This window comes from Oncorhynchus mykiss, chromosome 10, assembly GCF_057628025.1.
Source record: "Oncorhynchus mykiss isolate SJ-2025 chromosome 10, ASM5762802v1, whole genome shotgun sequence".
Classification (NCBI taxonomy): Eukaryota; Metazoa; Chordata; class Actinopteri; order Salmoniformes; family Salmonidae; genus Oncorhynchus; species Oncorhynchus mykiss.
This window is the reverse complement of record NC_143031.1, coordinates 88,507,980-88,528,411: the sequence shown is the minus strand read 5'-3', so window position 1 is coordinate 88,528,411 and position 20,432 is coordinate 88,507,980. Positions and strand designations below refer to the sequence as shown.

Genomic DNA, 20,432 nt, shown 5'->3' with positions numbered 1-20,432 from the left:
CACACACGTATTTATTTAGTATTTCACCTTTATTTAACCAGGTCGGCCAGTTGAGAACACCTTTATTTAACCAGGTCGGCCAGTTGAGAACACCTTTATTTAACCAGGTCGGCCAGTTGAGAACACCTTTATTTAACCAGGTCGGCCAGTTGAGAACACCTTTATTTAACCAGGTAGGCTAGTTGAGAACACCTTTATTTAACCAGGTCGGCCAGTTGAGAACACCTTTATTTAACCAGGTAGGCCAGTTGAGAACACCTTTATTTAACCAGGTCGGCCAGTTGAGAACACCTTTATTTAACCAGGTAGGCCAGTTGAGAACACCTTTATTTAACCAGGTCGGCCAGTTGAGAACACCTTTATTTAACCAGGTCGGCCAGTTGAGAACACCTTTATTTAACCAGGTCGGCCAGTTGAGAACACCTTTATTTAACCAGGTCGGCCAGTTGAGAACACCTTTATTTAACCAGGTAGGCTAGTTGAGAACACCTTTATTTAACCAGGTCGGCCAGTTGAGAACACCTTTATTTAACCAGGTAGGCCAGTTGAGAACACCTTTATTTAACCAGGTCGGCCAGTTGAGAACACCTTTATTTAACCAGGTCGGCCAGTTGAGAACACCTTTATTTAACCAGGTCGGCCAGTTGAGAACACCTTTATTTAACCAGGTAGGCTAGTTGAGAACACCTTTATTTAACCAGGTCGGCCAGTTGAGAACACCTTTATTTAACCAGGTAGGCCAGTTGAGAACACCTTTATTTAACCAGGTCGGCCAGTTGAGAACACCTTTATTTAACCAGGTAGGCCAGTTGAGAACACCTTTATTTAACCAGGTCGGCCAGTTGAGAACACCTTTATTTAACCAGGTCGGCCAGTTGAGAACACCTTTATTTAACCAGGTCGGCCAGTTGAGAACACCTTTATTTAACCAGGTCGGCCAGTTGAGAACACCTTTATTTAACCAGGTAGGCTAGTTGAGAACACCTTTATTTAACCAGGTCGGCCAGTTGAGAACACCTTTATTTAACCAGGTAGGCCAGTTGAGAACACCTTTATTTAACCAGGTAGGCCAGTTGAGAACACCTTTATTTAACCAGGTCGGCCAGTTGAGAACACCTTTATTTAACCAGGTCGGCCAGTTGAGAACACCTTTATTTAACCAGGTCGGCCAGTTGAGAACACCTTTATTTAACCAGGTCGGCCAGTTGAGAACACCTTTATTTAACCAGGTCGGCCAGTTGAGAACACCTTTATTTAACCAGGTAGGCCAGTTGAGAACACCTTTATTTAACCAGGTAGGCCAGTTGAGAACACCTTTATTTAACCAGGTCGGCCAGTTGAGAACACCTTTATTTAACCAGGTCGGCCAGTTGAGAACACCTTTATTTAACCAGGTCGGCCAGTTGAGAACACCTTTATTTAACCAGGTCGGCCAGTTGAGAACACCTTTATTTAACCAGGTCGGCCAGTTGAGAACACCTTTATTTAACCAGGTAGGCCAGTTGAGAACACCTTTATTTAACCAGGTAGGCCAGTTGAGAACAGGTTCTCATTTACAACATCGACCCAGACCAAGATAAAGCAAAGCAGTTTGACACAAACAACAACACAGAGTTACACATGGAGTAAACAACAACACAGAGTTAGTTACACATGGAGTAAACAACAACACAGAGTTACACATGGAGTAAACAACAACACAGAGTTAGTTACACATGGAGTAAACAACAACACAGAGTTAGTTACACATGGAGTAAACAACAACACAGAGTTACACATGGAATAAACAACAACACAGAGTTAGTTACACATGGAGTAAACAACAACACAGAGTTACACACACATGGAGTAAACAACAACACAGAGTTACACATGGAGTAAACAACAACACAGAGTTAGTTACACATGGAGTAAACAACAACACAGAGTTAGTTACACATGGAGTAAACAACAACACAGAGTTACACATGGAGTAAACAACAACACAGAGTTAGTTACACATGGAGTAAACAACAACACAGAGTTACACACACATGGAGTAAACAACAACACAGAGTTACACATGGAATAAACAACAACACAGAGTTAGTTACACATGGAGTAAACAACAACACAGAGTTACACACACATGGAGTAAACAACAACACAGAGTTACACATGGAGTAAACAACAACACAGAGTTAGTTACACATGGAGTAAACAACAACACAGAGTTACACACACATGGAGTAAACAACAACACAGAGTTACACATGGAGTAAACAACAACACAGAGTTAGTTACACATGGAGTAAACAACAACACAGAGTTACACACACATGGAGTAAACAACAACACAGAGTTACACATGGAGTAAACAACAACACAGAGTTACACATGGAGTAAACAGTCAATAACACAGTAGAAAGGTCTATATACAGTGTGTGCAAATGAAGTAGGATAAGGGAGGTAAGGCAATAAATAGGCCGTAGAGGCAGAATAATTACAATTTAATAATTAAACACTGGAATGGTAGGATGTGCAGAAGATGAATGTGCAGGTAGAGATACTGGGGTGCAAAGGATCGAGATAAATACAGTATGGGAGTAATGCGGTGTGTGTTGGTGGTCAGGCGCAGGAGAATTAACTTGCTAAAGACGTTTCATGCAAAAGAGCAAGATGAATAACAATATGGGGATGAGGAAGTTGGATGGGCTGTTTACAGATGGGCTATGAACAGGTGCAGTGATCTGTGAGCTGCTCTGACAGCTGGTGCTTAAAGCTAGTGAGGGAGTTAAGAGTCTCCAGCTTCAGTGATTTTTGCAGTTCGTTCCAGTCATCGGCAGCAGAGAACTGGAAGGAAAGGCGGCCGAAGGAAGAACTGGTTTTTGGGGGTGACCAGTGAGATATACCTGCTGGAGCGCGTGCTACAGGTGGGTGCTGCTATGGTGACCAGTGAGATATACCTGCTGGAGCGCGTGCTACAGGTGGGTGCTGCTATGGTGACCAGTGAGATATACTTGCTGGAGCGCGTGCTACAGGTGGGTGCTGCTATGGTGACCAGTGAGATATACCTGCTGGAGCGCGTGCTACAGGTGGGGGGTTGCTATGGTGACCAATGAGCTGAGATAAGGCGGGGTTTTACCTACCTAGCAAAGACTTATGAACACAGCAGAGAAAAATGTAATGGAAAAATGGTATTATGTTTTAAAAAATTCAAAAAATATGTGTATGTCTACTATAGGTGTTGTTGTCCATAGGATCAACGTTTTCAACTTTAACCTGACCCCAGTTATAAACTGATCCTGGTTCAGCTATTCAGAGCAGTGACCTCTGGTGTAATGGCTTACTATTGTGGTTACCTGCCTCCTCTGACCACTAGGTTACCTACCTCCTCTACACTCTAACCACTAGGCTACCTGCCTCCTCTACACTCTAACCACTAGGCTACCTGCCACCTCTACACTCTAACCACTAGACTACCTGCCTCCTCTACCCTCTAACCACTAGGCTACCTGCCTCCTCTACAGTCTAACCACTAGGCTACCTGCCTCCACTACACTCTAACCACTAGACTACCTGCCTCCTCTACACTCTAACCACTAGACTACCTGCCTCCTCTACACTCTAACCACTAGGCTACCTGCCTCCTCTACACTCTAACCACTAGGCTACCTGCCGCCTCTACACTCTAACCACTAGTCTACCTGCCACCTCTACACTCTAACCACTAGGCTACCTGCCTCCTCTACACTCTAACCACTAGGCTACCTGGTACCTCTACACTCTAACCACTAGACTACCTGCCTCCTCTACACTCTAACCACTAGGCTACCTGCCTCCTCTACACTCTAACCACTAGGCTACCTGCCTCCTCTACACTCTAACCACTAGGCTACCTGCCACCTCTACACTCTAACCACTAGACTACCTGCGTCCTCTACACTCTAACCACTAGACTACCTGCCTCCTCTACACTCTAACCACTAGGCTACCTGCCTCCTCTACACTCTAACCACTAGGCCACCTGCCTCCTATACACTCTAACCACTAGACTACCTGCCTCCTCTACACTCTAACCACTAGGCTACCTGCCTCCTCTACACTCTAACCACTAGGCTACCTGCCTCCTCTACACTCTAACCACTAGGCTACCTGCCTCCTCTACACTCTAACCACTAGGCTACCTGCCGCCCCATGTAATGTCTTACTGTAATCCTCTTCAATAAATAACCTCTCTCTATCCTCCACCACACTGTGTGTGTGTGTGTGTGTGTGTGTGTGTGTGTGTGTGTGTGTGTGTGTGTGTGTGTGTGTGCGTGCGTGCGTGCGTGCGTGCGTGCGTGCGTGCGTGCGTGCGTGCGTGTGTGTGTGTGTGTGTTTAAATTGTAGCCTTCTTCTTTACTCTGATGAAGTCCCACCTTGATCAAACGCTTTCCCAGGATTCCATGTACCTGGCTCCTGAAACACACAACCATCAGGATGATTAACATTACAACACACACAGACACACACACACACACACACACACACACACACACACACACACACACACACACACACACACACACACACAGTAAATAGAGAGAATAGTGTGTAGATGTTACCAACCTCCACTTCCTAGCGGTCAGACAGCAGTAGATAGAACAGATAGAGATATCAGACAGAATAGTTAGAGATATCAGACAGGACAGTTAGAGATATCAGACAGTAGTAGACAGAACAGATAGAGATATCAGACAGAATAGTTAGAGATATCAGACAGGACAGTTAGAGATATCAGACAGCAGTAGACAGAACAGATAGAGATATCAGACAGAATAAATAGAGATATCAGACAGGACAGTTAGAGATATCAGACAGGACAGTTAGAGATATCAGACAGGACAGTTAGAGATATCAGACAGGACAGTTAGAGATATCAGACAGGACAGTTAGAGATATCAGACAGGACAGTTACAGATATCAGACAGGACAGTTACAGATATCAGACAGAACCGATAGAGATATCAGACAGTACAGTACATTTGGAGAGATCAGATAGTAGACAGATTAGTTAGAGATATCAGACAGGACAGATAGAGATATCAGACAGAACAGATAGAGATATCAGACAGGACAGTTAGAGATATCAGACAGATTAGTTTGAAATATCAGACAGATTAGTTAGAGATATCAGACAGCAGTAGACTAGTCTACCCGAGTACCCAGAGTAGTCTACCCCAGTAACCAGAGTAGTCTACCCCAGTACCCAGAGTAGTCTACCCCAGTAACCAGAGTAGTCTACCCCAGTAACCAGTCTACCCCAGTAACCAGAGTAGTCTACCCCAGTAACCAGTCTACCCCAGTAACCAGAGTAGTCTACCCCAGTACCCAGAGTAGTCTACCCCAGTAACCAGAGTAGTCTACCCCAGTAACCAGTCTACCCCAGTAACCAGAGTAGTCTACCCTGCATGAGGTGAAACCAAACCAGTGGAAAAGTGGCCTCCACTCTCTATTCCAGTACATACAGATGTCTGTTTTCCCCTGCTCCTGTTCCTGCCCATTTCCTAATGGGACATTCTAAATTAATGTTTACATATCAGGTAAAACACCAGATGACATTGAGAATAGTCTGAGGGGTGAAACTATGATCGCTATGACGAGAGAACAGGGTGTGCAGCCTGAGGCAAGGAATAACACAGTAGTTGTTTTTTCTCCACTTTCTCCAAATCTTCAATATCCTGTACTCGCAGCGTGCCTCTCTTATATGACAGAGATCCTTTATCTAAACACAAGCTGCTCTAACAGCAGTCTGGGTGACAGAGATCCTTTATCTAAACACAAGATGCTCTAACAGCAGTCTCTTATATGTTTTGATTTCTAAGATATTCTAAGGTTTGTATCATCTAAAGATGTTAAATAACTCTAAATCTAGCACATAGGACCCGTTTCAAATAATCATTTTAAACATTCCACATAGCCACTTCATATGCGGACACTCGCTGTGGAATAAAACACATATCCTTTCCGTTTTTATTCATCTTCTTCACACAGTATTAAACCGTCTTCTGAGGAGACAATAACTGGCTTACAACATGTCATGACCTCCACAGCCCTGGTCACCCTGCTACCATCAGGAGACAGGACATCTAGACAGCCCTGGTCACCCTGCTACCACCAGGAGACAGGACATCTAGACAGCCCTGGTCACCCTGCTACCATCAGGAGACAGGACATCTAGACAGCCCTGGTCACCCTGCTACCATCAGGAGACAGGACATCTAGACAGCCCTGGTTACCCTGCTACCATCAGGAGACAGGACATCTAGACAGCCCTGGTCACCCTGCTTCCATCAGGAGACAGGACATCTAGACAGCCCTGGTCACCCTGCTACCATCAGGAGACAGGACATCTAGACAGCCCTGGTCACCCTGCTACCATCAGGAGACAGGACATCTAGACAGCCCTGTTCACCCTGCTACCATCAGGAGACAGGACATCTAGACAGCCCTGTTCACCCTGCTACCATCAGGAGACAGGACATCTAGACAGCCCTGGTCACCCTGCTACCATCAGGAAACAGGACATCTAGACAGCCCTGTTCACCCTGCTACCATCAGGAGACAGGACATCTAGACAGCCCTGTTCACCCTGCTACCATCAGGAGACAGGACATCTAGACAGCCCTGTTCACCCTGCTACCATCAGGAGCCCTAGTCACAACACTATTTCTCCCTCCATCCCCCTTTCCCTCTCTATCGCTCTCTCTCTCTCTCCCTCCCTCTCTCTCACTCTCTCTCTCTCTCTCTCTCTCTCCCCTCCCTCTCTCCCTCCCTCCCTCCCTCCCTCCCTCCCTCCCTCCCTCCCTCCCTCCCTCCCTCCCTCCCTCACAATAGTCTGTCCCGAGGACAAACCACTCTAATAGTTTGATGCTCAGAAAGTCTTTGTTGTTCACTGTTAAAAGATGCTTTCAGAGATACACAGAACGTGCCTGTAGAGACATGCAGGTGTGTGCGTGTCTCAGCGGTCAGTGTGGTCAGTAGCCTGGCCTTACTTAGTGAGGGTCAGAGATTAACTGTCATCAGCTAAGAGGCTAAATCAGGATTTAAACCACCTGACAATCTGCTCACCTTCCCTTCTCTCTGTCTTTCTCTGTCTCTCTATTCTCTCCCTCTTTGATCTAGTTTCAAATGTGTCCCTCCTGTCCTTCACAGTAGATCCCTCTCTCATCTCATTTCCTATGTGTCCCTCCTGTCCTTCACAGTAGATCCCTCTCTCATCTCATTTCCTATGTGTCCCTCCTGTCCTTCACAGTAGATCCCTCTCTCATCTCATGTCCTATGTGTCCCTCCTGTCCTTCACAGTAGATCCCTCTCTCATCTCATTTCCTATGTGTCCCTCCTGTCCTTCACAGTAGATCCCTCTCTCATCTCATTTCCTATGTGTCCCTCCTGTCCTTCACAGTAGATCCCTCTCTCATCTCATGTCCTGTGTCCCTCCTGTCCTCCATAGTAGATCTCTGTCTGTCTGTCTGTCTGTCTGTCTGTCTGTCTGTCTGTCTGTCTGTCTGTCTGTCTGTCTGTCTGTCTGTCTGTCTGTCTGTCTGTCTGTCTGTCTCATTACACAGGTGCACCTTGTGCTGTGTACAATAAAAATGCCACTCTAAAATGTGCAGTTTTGTCATACAACACAATGTCACAGATGTCTTTAGTTTTGAGGGAGCGTGCAATTGACATCCTGACTGCAGGAATGTCCACCAGAGCTGTTGCCAGTTCATTTAATGTTAATTTCTCTACCATAAGCCGCCTCCAACGTAGTTTTAGAGAATTTGGCAGTACGTCCAACCGTGTCCTGTCCTATGATATGTGTCGTCTCTAAGTGTTGTTTGTCCTGTGGTATATGGTGTCTATAAGTATCTATGATGTAGTTTGCCAGACAAATTTAGTATTAGGCCAATCAATCAATCAATCAATCAATCAAAGGTTTTAGAACAAGTAATATAGCACATGCTGGTTCTTTATAGAGCCAAGCAGACAGAATAAACCCTGTCCAGCCAGCAGACAGAATAAACCCAGTCCAGCCAGCAGACAGAATAAACCCAGTCCAGCCAGCAGACAGAATAAACCCAGTCCAGCCAGCAGACAGAATAAACCCAGTCCAGCCAGCAGACAGAATGAACCCAGTCCAGCCAGCAGACAGAATGAACCCAGTCCAGCCAGCAGACAGAATAAACCCTGTCAAGCCAAGCAGACAGAATAAACCCAGTCCAGCCAGCAGACAGAATGAACCCAGTCGGGCCAAGCAGACAGAATAAACCCAGTCCAGCCAAGCAGACAGAATGAACCCAGCCCAGCCAAGCAGACAGAATGAACCCTGTCCAGCCAAGCAGACAGAATAAACCCTGTTCAGCCAAGCAGACAGAATAAACCCTGTCAAGCCAAGCAGACAGAATAAACCCTGTCCAGCCAAGCAGACAGAATAAACCCTGTCCAGCCAAGCAGACAGAATAAACCCTGTCCAGCCAAGCAGACAGAATAAACCCAGTCCAGCCAAGCAGACAGAATAAACCCTGTCCAGCCAAGCAGACAGAATAAACCCTGTCCAGCCAAGCAGACAGAATGAACCCTGTCCAGCCATGCAGACAGAATAAACCCAGTCCAGCCAAGCAGACAGAATAAACCCTGTCCAGCCAAGCAGACAGAATAAACCCAGTCCAGCCAAGCAGACAGAATAAACCCATTCCAGCCAAGCAGACAGAATAAACCCAGTCCAGCCAAGCAGACAGAATAAACCCAGTCCAGCCAAGCAGACAGAATAAACCCAGTCCAGCCAAGCAGACAGAATAAACCCTGTCCAGCCAAGCAGACAGAATAAACCCAGCCCAGCCAATCAGACAGAATAAACCCAGTCCAGCCAAGCAGACAGAATAAACCCTGTCCAGCTAAGCAGGCAGAATAAACCCTGTCTGGCCAAGCAGACAGAATAAACCCTGTCCAGCCAAGCAGGCAGAATAAACCCTGTCCAGCCAAGCAGGCAGAATAAACCCAGTCTGGCCAAGCAGACAGAATAAACCCTGTCCAGCCAAGCAAGCAGAATAAACCCAGTCTGGCCAAGCAGACAGAATAAACCCTGTCCAGCCAAGCAGGCAGAATAAACCCAGTCTGGTCAAGCAGGCAGAATAAACCCAGTCTGGCCAAGCAGACAGAATAAACCCTGTCCAGCCAAGCAGACAGAATAAACCCAGTCCAGCCAAGCAGACAGAATAAACCCATTCCAGCCAAGCAGACAGAATAAACCCTGTCCAGCCAAGCAGGCAGAATAAACCCAGTCCAGCCAAGCAGACAGAATAAACCCTGTCCAGCCAAGCAGGCAGAATAAACCCAGTCAAACCAAGCAGACAGAATAAACCCAGTCCAGCCAAGCAACTCTGTGGAGTATTTATAGACCAATCACCCTAGAATGGCAGAGACAGGATGGGGACAGAATAAAGAGAGCAGTGCACATTATGGGGGTTGAGCCTCTCACTCTCTCTGACCAGGCCAGCGGCTGAGGACTCACTCCTTAATGGAACACGCACACACAAGCACAGCAAGCACACAGACACACATTCAGTACATGTCCTGGCAGCTCCATTCATCCCAGGGGCAGCTCCAAGACTCGGACAACAGAGAAGAGGAACAGACGCAAACACACACACACGCGCGCACACACATACACTCCAATAACACTAATGGTGTCTCTCCATCTCTCTCTCCCTTCCTCCCTCCTTTTTTCCCACCCAAGCTGACACTGAGACGGCTCTCAAGGAACTACGCTGGATTTTGTGCAAACTGGAAACTGCATGTATTGTAGCTGGGAACATTAATAAATCATTAATAAAAAATAATACATTAAATTATAAATTAATAATTGATTTTGGGAATCTGAGGAAACCAAGTTTTATCAACACGTCCCTTGTCACCCATCGAGAACTCTTGCTCCTCCCCCTTCCGGGAACGGCAACAAGGCCCTCCCCCACCCTCCATTCGACAAATCAGATCACGCCTCTATTCTGCTACTCGCCCTTCCGGAACGGCTAAAAGGCCCTCCCCCACCCTCCATTCGACAAATCAGATCACGCCTCTATTCTGCTACTCCCCCTTCCGGAACGGCTACAAGGCCCTCCCCCACCCTCCATTCGACAAATCAGATCACGCCTGTATTCTGCTACTCCCCCTTCCGGAACGGCAACAAGGCCCTCCCCCACACTCCATTCGACAAATCAGATCACGCCTCTATTCTGCTACTCCCCCTTCCGGAACGGCGACAAGGCCCTCCCCCACCCTCCATTCGACAAATCAGATCAAGCCTCTATTCTGCTCCTCCCTTCCTATAGGCAGAAACTTAAACAGGAACGTTGTTTAACGTTGGTCTGACCAAATTGAATTTATTCTTCAAGATTGTTTTTGATCACACGGACTGGAATGTGTTCCGGTATGCCTTCTGAGATTAGCATTGACGTAAAAACACTGATTCTGTGACTAAGTTCATCAGGAAGTGGATATAGGATGTTATTTCTACTGTGATGATTAGAACCAAAAAAAACTGCGGAAGCACCACATTTAACCACGGCAAGTTGACTGGGATACATAGATGAGTGGCGCAGCGGTCTAAGGCATTGCATCTCAGTGCTAGAGGCGTCACTACAGACCCTGGTTCGATTCCAGACTGTATCACAACCTGACTTGCCTAGTTAAATAAAGGTTAAAATAAAATATAAAACAGTCCAGCTATGTAATCAAACAGTTTAAACGGTTTAACAGCTCAGACACAAGACGTCAGGGACTCTAGTGGGAAAAGGGATAACACAGACATGTCGCAGACTGGAGAAGCTAAACACCTTTCTTCAAGGAAACCACACCGATGCCACGACGACTCTCCTTCTCCGTAGCCAACGCGAATAAGACATTTAAGAGTGTTAACCCTTGCAGGGCTACCAGCCCAGAGACATTCCGAGCCGTGTTCTCAGAACATGTGCAGACCAACTGGCTGTAGAGTTTATGGACATATTCAATCTCTCCCTATCCCAGTCTGCTGTCCCCACATGCTTCAAGATTTCCACCATTGTTCCTGTACCCAATAAATCAAAGCTAACTGAGGTAAATGACTATCGCCCCGTAGCACTCACTTCCGTCATCATGAAGTGCTTTGAGAAACTAGTTAAGGATCATATCACCTCCACCTTATCCGACACCCTAGACCCACTAAAATGTGCATACCATCCGAACGGATCCACAGACGATCTGCCCATCTGGACAAGAGGAATATCTATGCAAGAGTGTTGTTTAGTGACCACAGTTCAGCCTTCAAAACAAATCACCAATCTCAGGGCTCTGGGTCTTGGACTTCCTGATGGGCCACCCCCAGGTGGTGGAGGTACTGTAGGCAACAACACCTCCAGTGTGTGCTCAGTCCTCTCCTGTACTCCCTGTTCACCCATGACTGTGTGGCCACGCACGCCTCCAACTCAATCATCAAGTTTGCAGATGACACAACAGTGGCCTGATTGCCAACAACAACAAGATAACGAGACAGCCTACAGGGATGAGGTGAGGGCCCTGGTGGAGTGGTGTCAGGAAAATAACCAGTGTGCACATCACTGACAACCTGTAATGGTCCACCCACACAGACAGTTTGGTGAAGACCTCAGGACTCAGGACTCTGAAGAAATTTGGATTGGCACCTAAAACCCTCACAAACTTCTACAGATGAACCATTGAGACCAACCATATTAATATTATATATATTTATATGATATATTCATATTATATATATTTATAGTATATATATATTTATATTATATATATTTATATTATACATATTCATATTATATATATTTATATGATATATATTCATATTATATATATTTATATTATATATATTTATATTATATATATTTATATTATACATATTCATATTATATATATTTATATTCAAGTTTCTGATATTGCTCATACTGATATTTCTTAATTCCTTTTTTGGGGGGGGGGGGGGGGGATTTGTGTGTATTGTTGTGAATTGTTAGATACAACTGCACTGTTGGAGCATCCATCTGAAATAACATTTTATTTTATTAGACAAACTCCAATAACACTAATGGTGTCCAAGTATAAAATCTCCCTCCTTTCTTAATCTCTCTCTCTCTATTCGTTCTCTCTCTCTATATATATATATCTCTTACTCTCCATTCTCTCTCTGTCTCTCTTGCTCTCTCACTCTCTCTATATCTCTCTCTCTCCTCCTTAAATGAACAGCAAACTTGGTTTAAGAAAACAGATTGCCCTATTTGACCTATATATTTTGTGTGTATGTATTGATATGTTTTATGCATATCTTAAACCAAGTTAGTTCTGTCCTTGTTTTGGAATAGTAGCTGCAACAGCTAATGGGGATTCTAAGAAAAAAAGCTTTATTGGCATGGGAAACATATGTTAACATTGCCAAAGCAAGTGTAGTAGAAAATAAACAAAAGTGAAATAAACAATAAAAATGAACGACAATCTTAGACAACACTACCCAGAGAAACCTAAGACAACAACATAGCATGGTAGCAACACATGACAACACAGCATGGTAGCAACACAACATGGTAGCAGCACAAAACATGGTACACACATTATTGGGCACAGACAACAGCACAAAAGGCAAGAAGGTAGAAACAACAATACATCACGCAAAGCAGCCACAACCATCAGTAAGAGTGTCCATGATTGAGTCTTTGAGGGAAGAGATTGAGATAAAACTGTCCAATTTGAGTGTTTGTTGCAGCTCGTTCCAGTTGCTAGCTGCAGTGAACTGAAAAGAGGAGCGACCCAGGGATGTGTGTGCTTTGGGGACCTTTATAAACATTACACTCACAGATGTTCCAAAAGAATAAAGACATGTCAAAAATCATATAATGTCTATATACAGTGTTGTAATGATGTGCAAATAGTTGAAGTACACAAGGGAAAATAAATAAGCATAAATATGGGTTGTATTTACAATGGTGTTTGTTCTTCACTGGTTGAACTTTTCTTGTGGCAACAGGTCACAAATCTTGCTGCTGTGATGTCACACTGTGGAATTTCACCCAGTAGATATGGGATTTGATCAAGATTGGATTTGTTTTCTAATGTCTTTGTGTGTCTGTGTAATCTGAGGGAAATATATGTCTCTAATATGGTCATACATTGGACAGGAGGTTAGGAAGTGCAGCTCAGTTTCCACCTCATTTTGTGGGCAGTGAGCACATAGCCTGTCTTCTCTTGAGAGCCAGGTCTGCCTACGGCGGCCTTTCTCAATAGCAAGGCTCTGCTCACTGAGTCTGTACATAGTCAAAGCTTTCCTTAAGTTTGGGTCAGTCACAGTGGTCAGGTATTCTGCCGCTGTGTACTCTCTGTTTAGGGCCAAATAGCATTCTAGTTTGCTCTGTTTTTTGGTTAATTCTTTCCAATGTGTCAAGTAATTCTCTTTTTGTTTTCTCATGATTTGATTGGGTCTAATTGTGCTGCTGTCCTGGGGCTCTGTGGGGTCTGTTTGTGTTTGTGAACAGAGCCCCAGGACCAGCTTGCTTGGGGAACTCCTCCAGGTTCATCTCTCTGTAGGTGATGGCTTTGTTATGGAAGGTTTGGGAATCACTTCCTTTTAGGTGGTTGTAGAATTTAACAGGCACTTTCTGGATTTTGATAATTAGTGGGTATCGGCCTAATTCTGTGAAGTCTTGGTTGGTGAGCGGACCCCAGACCTCACAACCGTAAAGGGCAATGGGCTCTATGACTGATTCAAGTATTTTTAGCCAGATCCTAATTGGTAGGTCAAATTTTATGTTCCTTTTGATGGCATAGAATGCCCTTCTTGCCTTGTCTCTGAGATCGTTCACAGCTTTGTGGAAGTTACCTGTGGCGCTGATGTTTAGGCCAAGGTATGTATAGTTTTTTGTGTGCTCTAGGGCAACGGTGTCTAGATGGAAATTGTATTTGTGGTCCTGGCAACTGGACCTTTTTTAGGAACACCATTATTTTGGTCTTACTTACTGTGGAATTTTAAAGTTTACATTTGACTTCGGATTCTAGCAGGGGGAGGCCGGGTGCTGCAGACTGTTCTAGTGCCCGCGCCAATTCGTTGATATATATATTGAAGAGGGTGGGGCTTAAGCTGCATCCCTGTCTCACCCCACGACCCTGTTGAAAGAAATGTGTGTATTTTGCCAATTTTAAAAGCACTCTTGTTGTTTGTGGACTTTGCCTTTGTTTTGGTTTGTTTGGTTGTCAATTAGGGTGTGCAGAGTGAATACATGGTCTGTTGTACGGTAATTTGGTAAAAAGCCAATTTGACATTTTCTCAGTACATTATTTTCACTGAGGAAATGTATGAGTCTGCTGTTAATGATAATGCAGAGGATTTTCCCAAGGTTGCTGTTGACGCATATCCCCCCCGATAGTTATTGGAGTCAAATTTGTCTCCACTTTTGTGGATTGGGGTGATCAGTCCTTGGTTCCAAAATATTGGGGAAGATGCCAGAGCTGAGGATGATGTTAAAGAGTTTAAGTTTAGCCAATTGGAATTTGTTGTCTGTATATTTTATCAATTCATTGAGGATACCATCAACACCACAGGCCTTTTGGGTTGGAGGGTTTGTATTTTGTCCTGTAGCTCATTCAAGGTAATTGGAGAATCCAGTGTGTTCTGGAATCCAGTGTGTTCTGGAATCCAGTGTGTTCTGGAATCCAGTGGGTTCTGGTCGTCTTTAATAGTTGATTCTAAGATCTGTATTTGATCATGTATATGTTTTTGCTCTTTATTCTTTGTTATAGAGCCAAAAAGATTGGAGAAGTGGTTTACCCATTCATCTCCATTTTGGATAGATAATTCTTCGTGTTGTTGTTTGTTTAGTGTTTTCCAATTTTCCCAGAAGTGGTTGGAGTCTATGGATTCTTCAATTACATTGAGCTGATTTCTGACATGCTGTTCCTTCTTTTTCCGTAGTGTATTTCTGTATTGTTTTAGTGATTCACCATAGTGAAGGCGTAGACTCAGGTTTTCTGGGTCTCTATGTTTTTGGTTGAATAGATTTCTCAATTTATTTCTTAGGTTTTCATTAGAATGTAGTATTTATAAATCTCTCTGTTGTATTCACACACACACACACACACACACACACACACACACACACACACACACACACACACACACACACACACACACACACACACACACACACACACACACACACACACACACGCACACACACACACACACACACACACACACACACAGAAGGTCACATGGCCAATAACCCCTCATCCCTGCACCTTATTTGCATAAACCAAACCCTGCTCTATAATTGGTTCTCAGCTCTGTCACATGGTCCACCTGAGCTGCGCAGATATGTTTAGTTGGAGTGTATGAGACAGGAATGCACTCAACTGAAATGTTTCTTCAGCTTTTAACACAACCCCTCTGAATCAGAGGGAGAGATAGAACGAGAGAGAGAGGAGGGGAGAGAGAGAGTGAGGAGGGGTGAGAAGGAGAGAGAATGGGGAAAGAGAGAGAGAGAGAGAGAGAGAGAGAGAGCAGGAGAGAGAGAGAGAGAGAGAGAGGAGGGGAGAGCAGGAGAGAGAGAGAGAGAGAGAGAGAGGAGGGGAGAGCAGGAGAGAGAGAGGAGGGGAGAGAGAGGAGGGGAGAGAGAGAGTGAGGAGGGGTGAGAAGGAGAGAGAATGGGGAAAGAGAGAGAGAGAGAGAGAGAGAGAGAGAGAGAGAGAGAGAGAGAGAGAGAGGAGGGGAGGGGAGAGCAGGAGAGAGAGAGAGAGAGAGAGAGAGGAGGGGAGAGAGAGAGTGAGGAGGGGTGAGAAGGAGAGAGAATGGGGAAAGAGAGAGAGAGAGAGAGAGAGCAGGAGAGAGAGAGAGAGAGAGAGAGAGGAGGGGAGAGAGAGAGTGAGGAGGGGTGAGAAGGAGAGAGAATGGGGAAAGAGAGAGAGAGAGAGAGAGTGTGTGTGTGTGTGTGTGTGTGTGTGTGTGTGTGTGTGTGTGTGTGTGTGTGTGTGTGTGTGTGTGTGTGTGAGTGTGTGAGTGTATGTGTTCTCTTCCACTTAATTGTAACAGGCCTGATGTAAACAAGTCAGCGTAATGGTTGCTGTCTAACAACACAAGATAATGGAACCGCACCCCCCCCCCCTCTCTCTCTCTTCCTCTCCTCCTCCCAATCTCTCTCTCTCTTCCTCTCATTCTCTCCATCTCTTTCTCTTCCTCTCCATCTCTCTCTCTCCTTCTCTCCATCTCTCTCTCTGTCATGCAACACTAGCAGATTATTACAATCATGTAAGAAAAAAGAAGGTGAAAGACATTAATATAATAATAATAATAATAATTGTATTTATATTATAATAAAAACGAGATATCTACTCTCTGCTTCTCACATCACGTCTCGCCCTCCTATTGTACCGTCTAACGTGCGGACTGAGAGGCGACACGAGGAACAGGCTTCAGTTCATCATAGCCCCGTGATGCGCATGCCACGGACATAAGGAGAAAACGAGAGGCGCGTGATCACAACAGGGACGGACAGACGAGAGGAAGAGGAGAGGCTAGAGATAGGTAGAGCAATAGGTAGAGAGATAGGTAGAGATATAGGTAGAGAGATAGGTAGAGATATAGGTAGAGAGATAGGTAGAGAGATATGTAGAGAGATAGGTAGAGAGATAGGTAGAGAGATATGTAGAGAGATAGGTAGAGAGATAGGTAGAGAGATAGGTAGAGAGATAGGTAGAGATATGGGTAGAGAGATAGGTAGAGAGATAACTTACATCCCGAAATTTGTCCCATCGTGCTGTTAACGACTTGTCATCCAGGAAATTCCAGCTGGTAGAGCGCGCGGACACTTCACCGGCGATGGCACACACACACAGCACAGCGAAACTCAACATCTGCGGAACACACACACACACACAAGCAGCACAATCTGTTATAACAGCGGCCTGATAAAAAACAACAACTAGCCTACGACCCATCTAAGATACGGTGAAAACCCGACCGTGGGTGACATTTCATTACCTTGTCGTTAGTCTGTCGTTGCTGCTGTCGCATAGCTAGCCGCTCTGTCTGTCTGCTCTCTGTCGTATGCGGAATAAATGCGCTCTCTCTCTCTCTCTCTCTCTCCGCTGAACGCCGTTTCACGGATGCGCGCCGCTCACACCCGCACGCCTCCTCCTCCGCTATTTTTCCTGTGCTGATAGATGGAGACACCGAGACCGAGAGAGAGAGAGACGGTATCGGTCCGATACAGACTGCTTCCTATCGATAAGAAATCAACCATGTTTACCAGGCTCCATATCTCTCACACATGCCGGTGTTTGTGTGTGTGTGTGATTTCCTCTCCATAAACCACATTAGAGCCATTTCATGCTTCTCACGCTCTTTGATTGTAGGTTTCTTGTTGTTGGTGGTGGCTGTTTCTCCATGTGTGTGTTGAGCTGTAGTTTTAGTAGCTGTTGTTTCGCATGGAATGCACAGGTCACAGAGTCCCTATATGGACAGGTCACAGAGTCCCTATATGGACAGGTCACAGAGTCCCTATATGGACAGGTCACAGAGTCCCTATATGGACAGGTCACAGAGTCCCAATATGGACAGGTCACAGAGTCCCAATATGGACAGGTCACAGAGTCCCTATATGGACAGGTCACAGAGTCCCAATATGGACAGGTCACAGAGTCCTTATATGGACAGGCCACAGAGTCCCAATATGGACAGGTCACAGAGTCCCAATATGGACAGGTCACAGAGTCCCAATATGGAAAAATCACAGAGTAGGTCACAGAGTCCCTATATGGACAAGTCACAGAGTCCTTATATGGACAGGTCACAGAGTCCTTATATGGACAGGTTACAGAGTCCTTATATGGACAGGTCACAGAGTCCCAATATGGACAGGTCACAGAGTCCCTATATGGATAGGTCACAGAGTACCAATATGGACAGGTCACAGAGTAGGCCACAGAGTCCCTATATGGACAGGTCACAGAGTCCCTATATGGACAGGTCACAGAGTCCCTATATGGACAGGTCACATAGTAGGTCACAGTGTCCCTATATGGACAGGTCACAGAGTCCCTATATGGACAGGTCACAGAGTCCCAATATGGACAGGTCTCAGAGTCCCAATATGGACATGTCACAGAGTCCCTATATGGAAAGGTCACAGAGTCCCAATATGGACAGGTCACAGAGTCCCAATATGGACAGATCACAGAGTCCCAATATGGACAGGTCACAGAGTCCCAATATGGACAGGTCACAGAGTCCCTATATGGAAAGGTCACAGTGTCCCAATATGGACAGGTCACAGAGTCCCTATATGGACAGGTCACAGAGTCCCAATATGGACAGGTCACAGAGTCCCTATATGGACAGGTCACATAGTAGGTCACAGAGTCCCAATATGGACAGGTCACAGAGTCCCTATATGGACAGGTCACAGAGTCCCTATATGGACAGGTCATAGAGTCCCAATATGGACAGGTCATAGAGTCCCTATATGGACAGGTCACATAGTCCCAATATGGACAGGTCACAGTGTCCCTATATGGACAGATCACAGAGTCCCTATATGGACAGGTCACAGAGTCCCAATATGGACAGGTCACAGAGTCCCAATATGGACAGGTCACAGAGTCCCAGTATGGACAGGTCACAGAGTCCCAATATGGACAGGTCTCAGAGTCCCAATATGGACAGGTCACAGAGTCCCAATATGGACAGGCCACAGAGTCCCAGTATGGACAGGTCACAGAGTCCCAGTATGGACAGGTCACAGAGTCCCAATTTGGACAGGTCACAGAGTCCCAATATGGACAGGTCACAGAGTCCCAGTATGGACAGGTCACAGAGTAGGTCACAGAGTCCCAATATGGACAGGTCACAGAGTCCCAGTATGGACAGGTCACAGAGTCCCAATATGGACAGGTCACAGAGTCCCAATATGGACAGGTCACAGAGTCCCAGTATGGACAGGTCACAGAGTCCCAGTATGGACAGGTCACAGAGTCCCAGTATGGACAGGTCACAGAGTCCCAGTATGGACAGGTCACAGAGTCCCAGTATGGACAGGTCACAGAGTCCCAGTATGGACAGGTCACAGAGTCCCAGTATGGACAGGTAACAGAGTCCCAATATGGACAGGTCACAGAGTCCCAGTATGGACAGGTCACAGAGTCCCAGTATGGACAGGTCACAGAGTCCCAGTATGGACAGGTCACAGAGTCCCAGTATGGACAGGTCACAGAGTCCCAGTATGGACAGGTGTTTCTGTATATAATATATCATATTCGTATAGTAATATTATATCAGAAATACAGCGGAAATTCCTCATAATCAGTGCATCTATAGTCAGACTCTCCATATAGGTGGTCAATTTAGCCAGGTAGATATAGTAGTAGAATACACTAAATCTAGTAGAATATATTAGAATGAATACAATATAGTAGAGTAGAATATAGTGCAGTAAAATATAGTAGAACAGGGTAGCATATAGTACAGTAAAATATAGTACAAAATAGTAGATTAAAGTACGGTAAAAAAAGTACAATATAGTATAGAAAAAGTAGTAGAATATAGTACAGTGAATAAAGTAGAGTAGAATATAGCAAAATATAGTAGAAAACTGTATAATTAGGTCAAGTAAATAATATAGTAGAATGTAGTAGAGTAGAATATAGTACAATATAGTACAGAAAAGTACAGTAGAATATACTACAGTAGCAAATAGTAAAGAAGTATATAGTAGACTATAGTAGGGTATAATATAGTAGATTAGAATATAGTGTAATAGAGTCTAATACAGTAGAATATAGTAGAGTAGAATATAGTAGCATAAAGTAGAATGTAGTAGATTTGGGTAAACTATAGTGGAATATAATGGTATATAGTAGAATATAGTGGAACATAGTACAGTAGAATATAATAGAATATTGCAAAGTATAGCAGAATATAGTACAATATAGAAGAGTACGGTACCATTTATTAACGTAGAATATAGTAGAATATAATATAGTATACTGTTATATTATAATGTAAAGTCAGTTAGACTAACTGGTTAGATCTTACTACAGACCATGTTGTTTACTATCTATCTAACTATAGACCATGTTGGTTACTATCTATCTAACTATAGACCAAGTTGGTTACTATATATCTAACTATAGACCATGTTGGTTACAATATATCTAACTATAGACTATAGACCATGTTGGTTACTATATATCTAACTATAGACCATGTTGTTACTATATATCTAACTATAGACAATGTAGGTTACTATATATCTAACTATAGACCATGTTGTTTACTATCTATCTAACTATAGACCATGTTGTTACTATCTATCTAACTATAGACCATGTTGTTACTATCTATCTAACTATAGACCATGTAGGTTACTATCTATCTAACTATA

General features: G+C 44.5%; 1 protein-coding gene across 1 annotated transcript in view; it reads right to left on the bottom strand.

Moving 5' to 3' along the window:
* Window positions 1-17,181, bottom strand: part of spock3 (SPARC (osteonectin), cwcv and kazal like domains proteoglycan 3) — a 36,350-nt gene extending 19,169 nt beyond the window's left edge. The window contains exons 1-3 of the mRNA XM_090188434.1: window positions 17,033-17,181; window positions 16,786-16,905; window positions 4,401-4,440 (exon numbers count right to left, since the gene is read on the bottom strand). Coding sequence (XP_090044560.1) covers window positions 4,401-4,440; window positions 16,786-16,905; window positions 17,033-17,065 — 193 coding nt within the window. The 5' untranslated portion in view covers window positions 17,066-17,181. The remainder of the gene's footprint in view (window positions 1-4,400; window positions 4,441-16,785; window positions 16,906-17,032) is intronic.
* Between the last annotated feature and the right edge of the window lie 3,251 nt (window positions 17,182-20,432).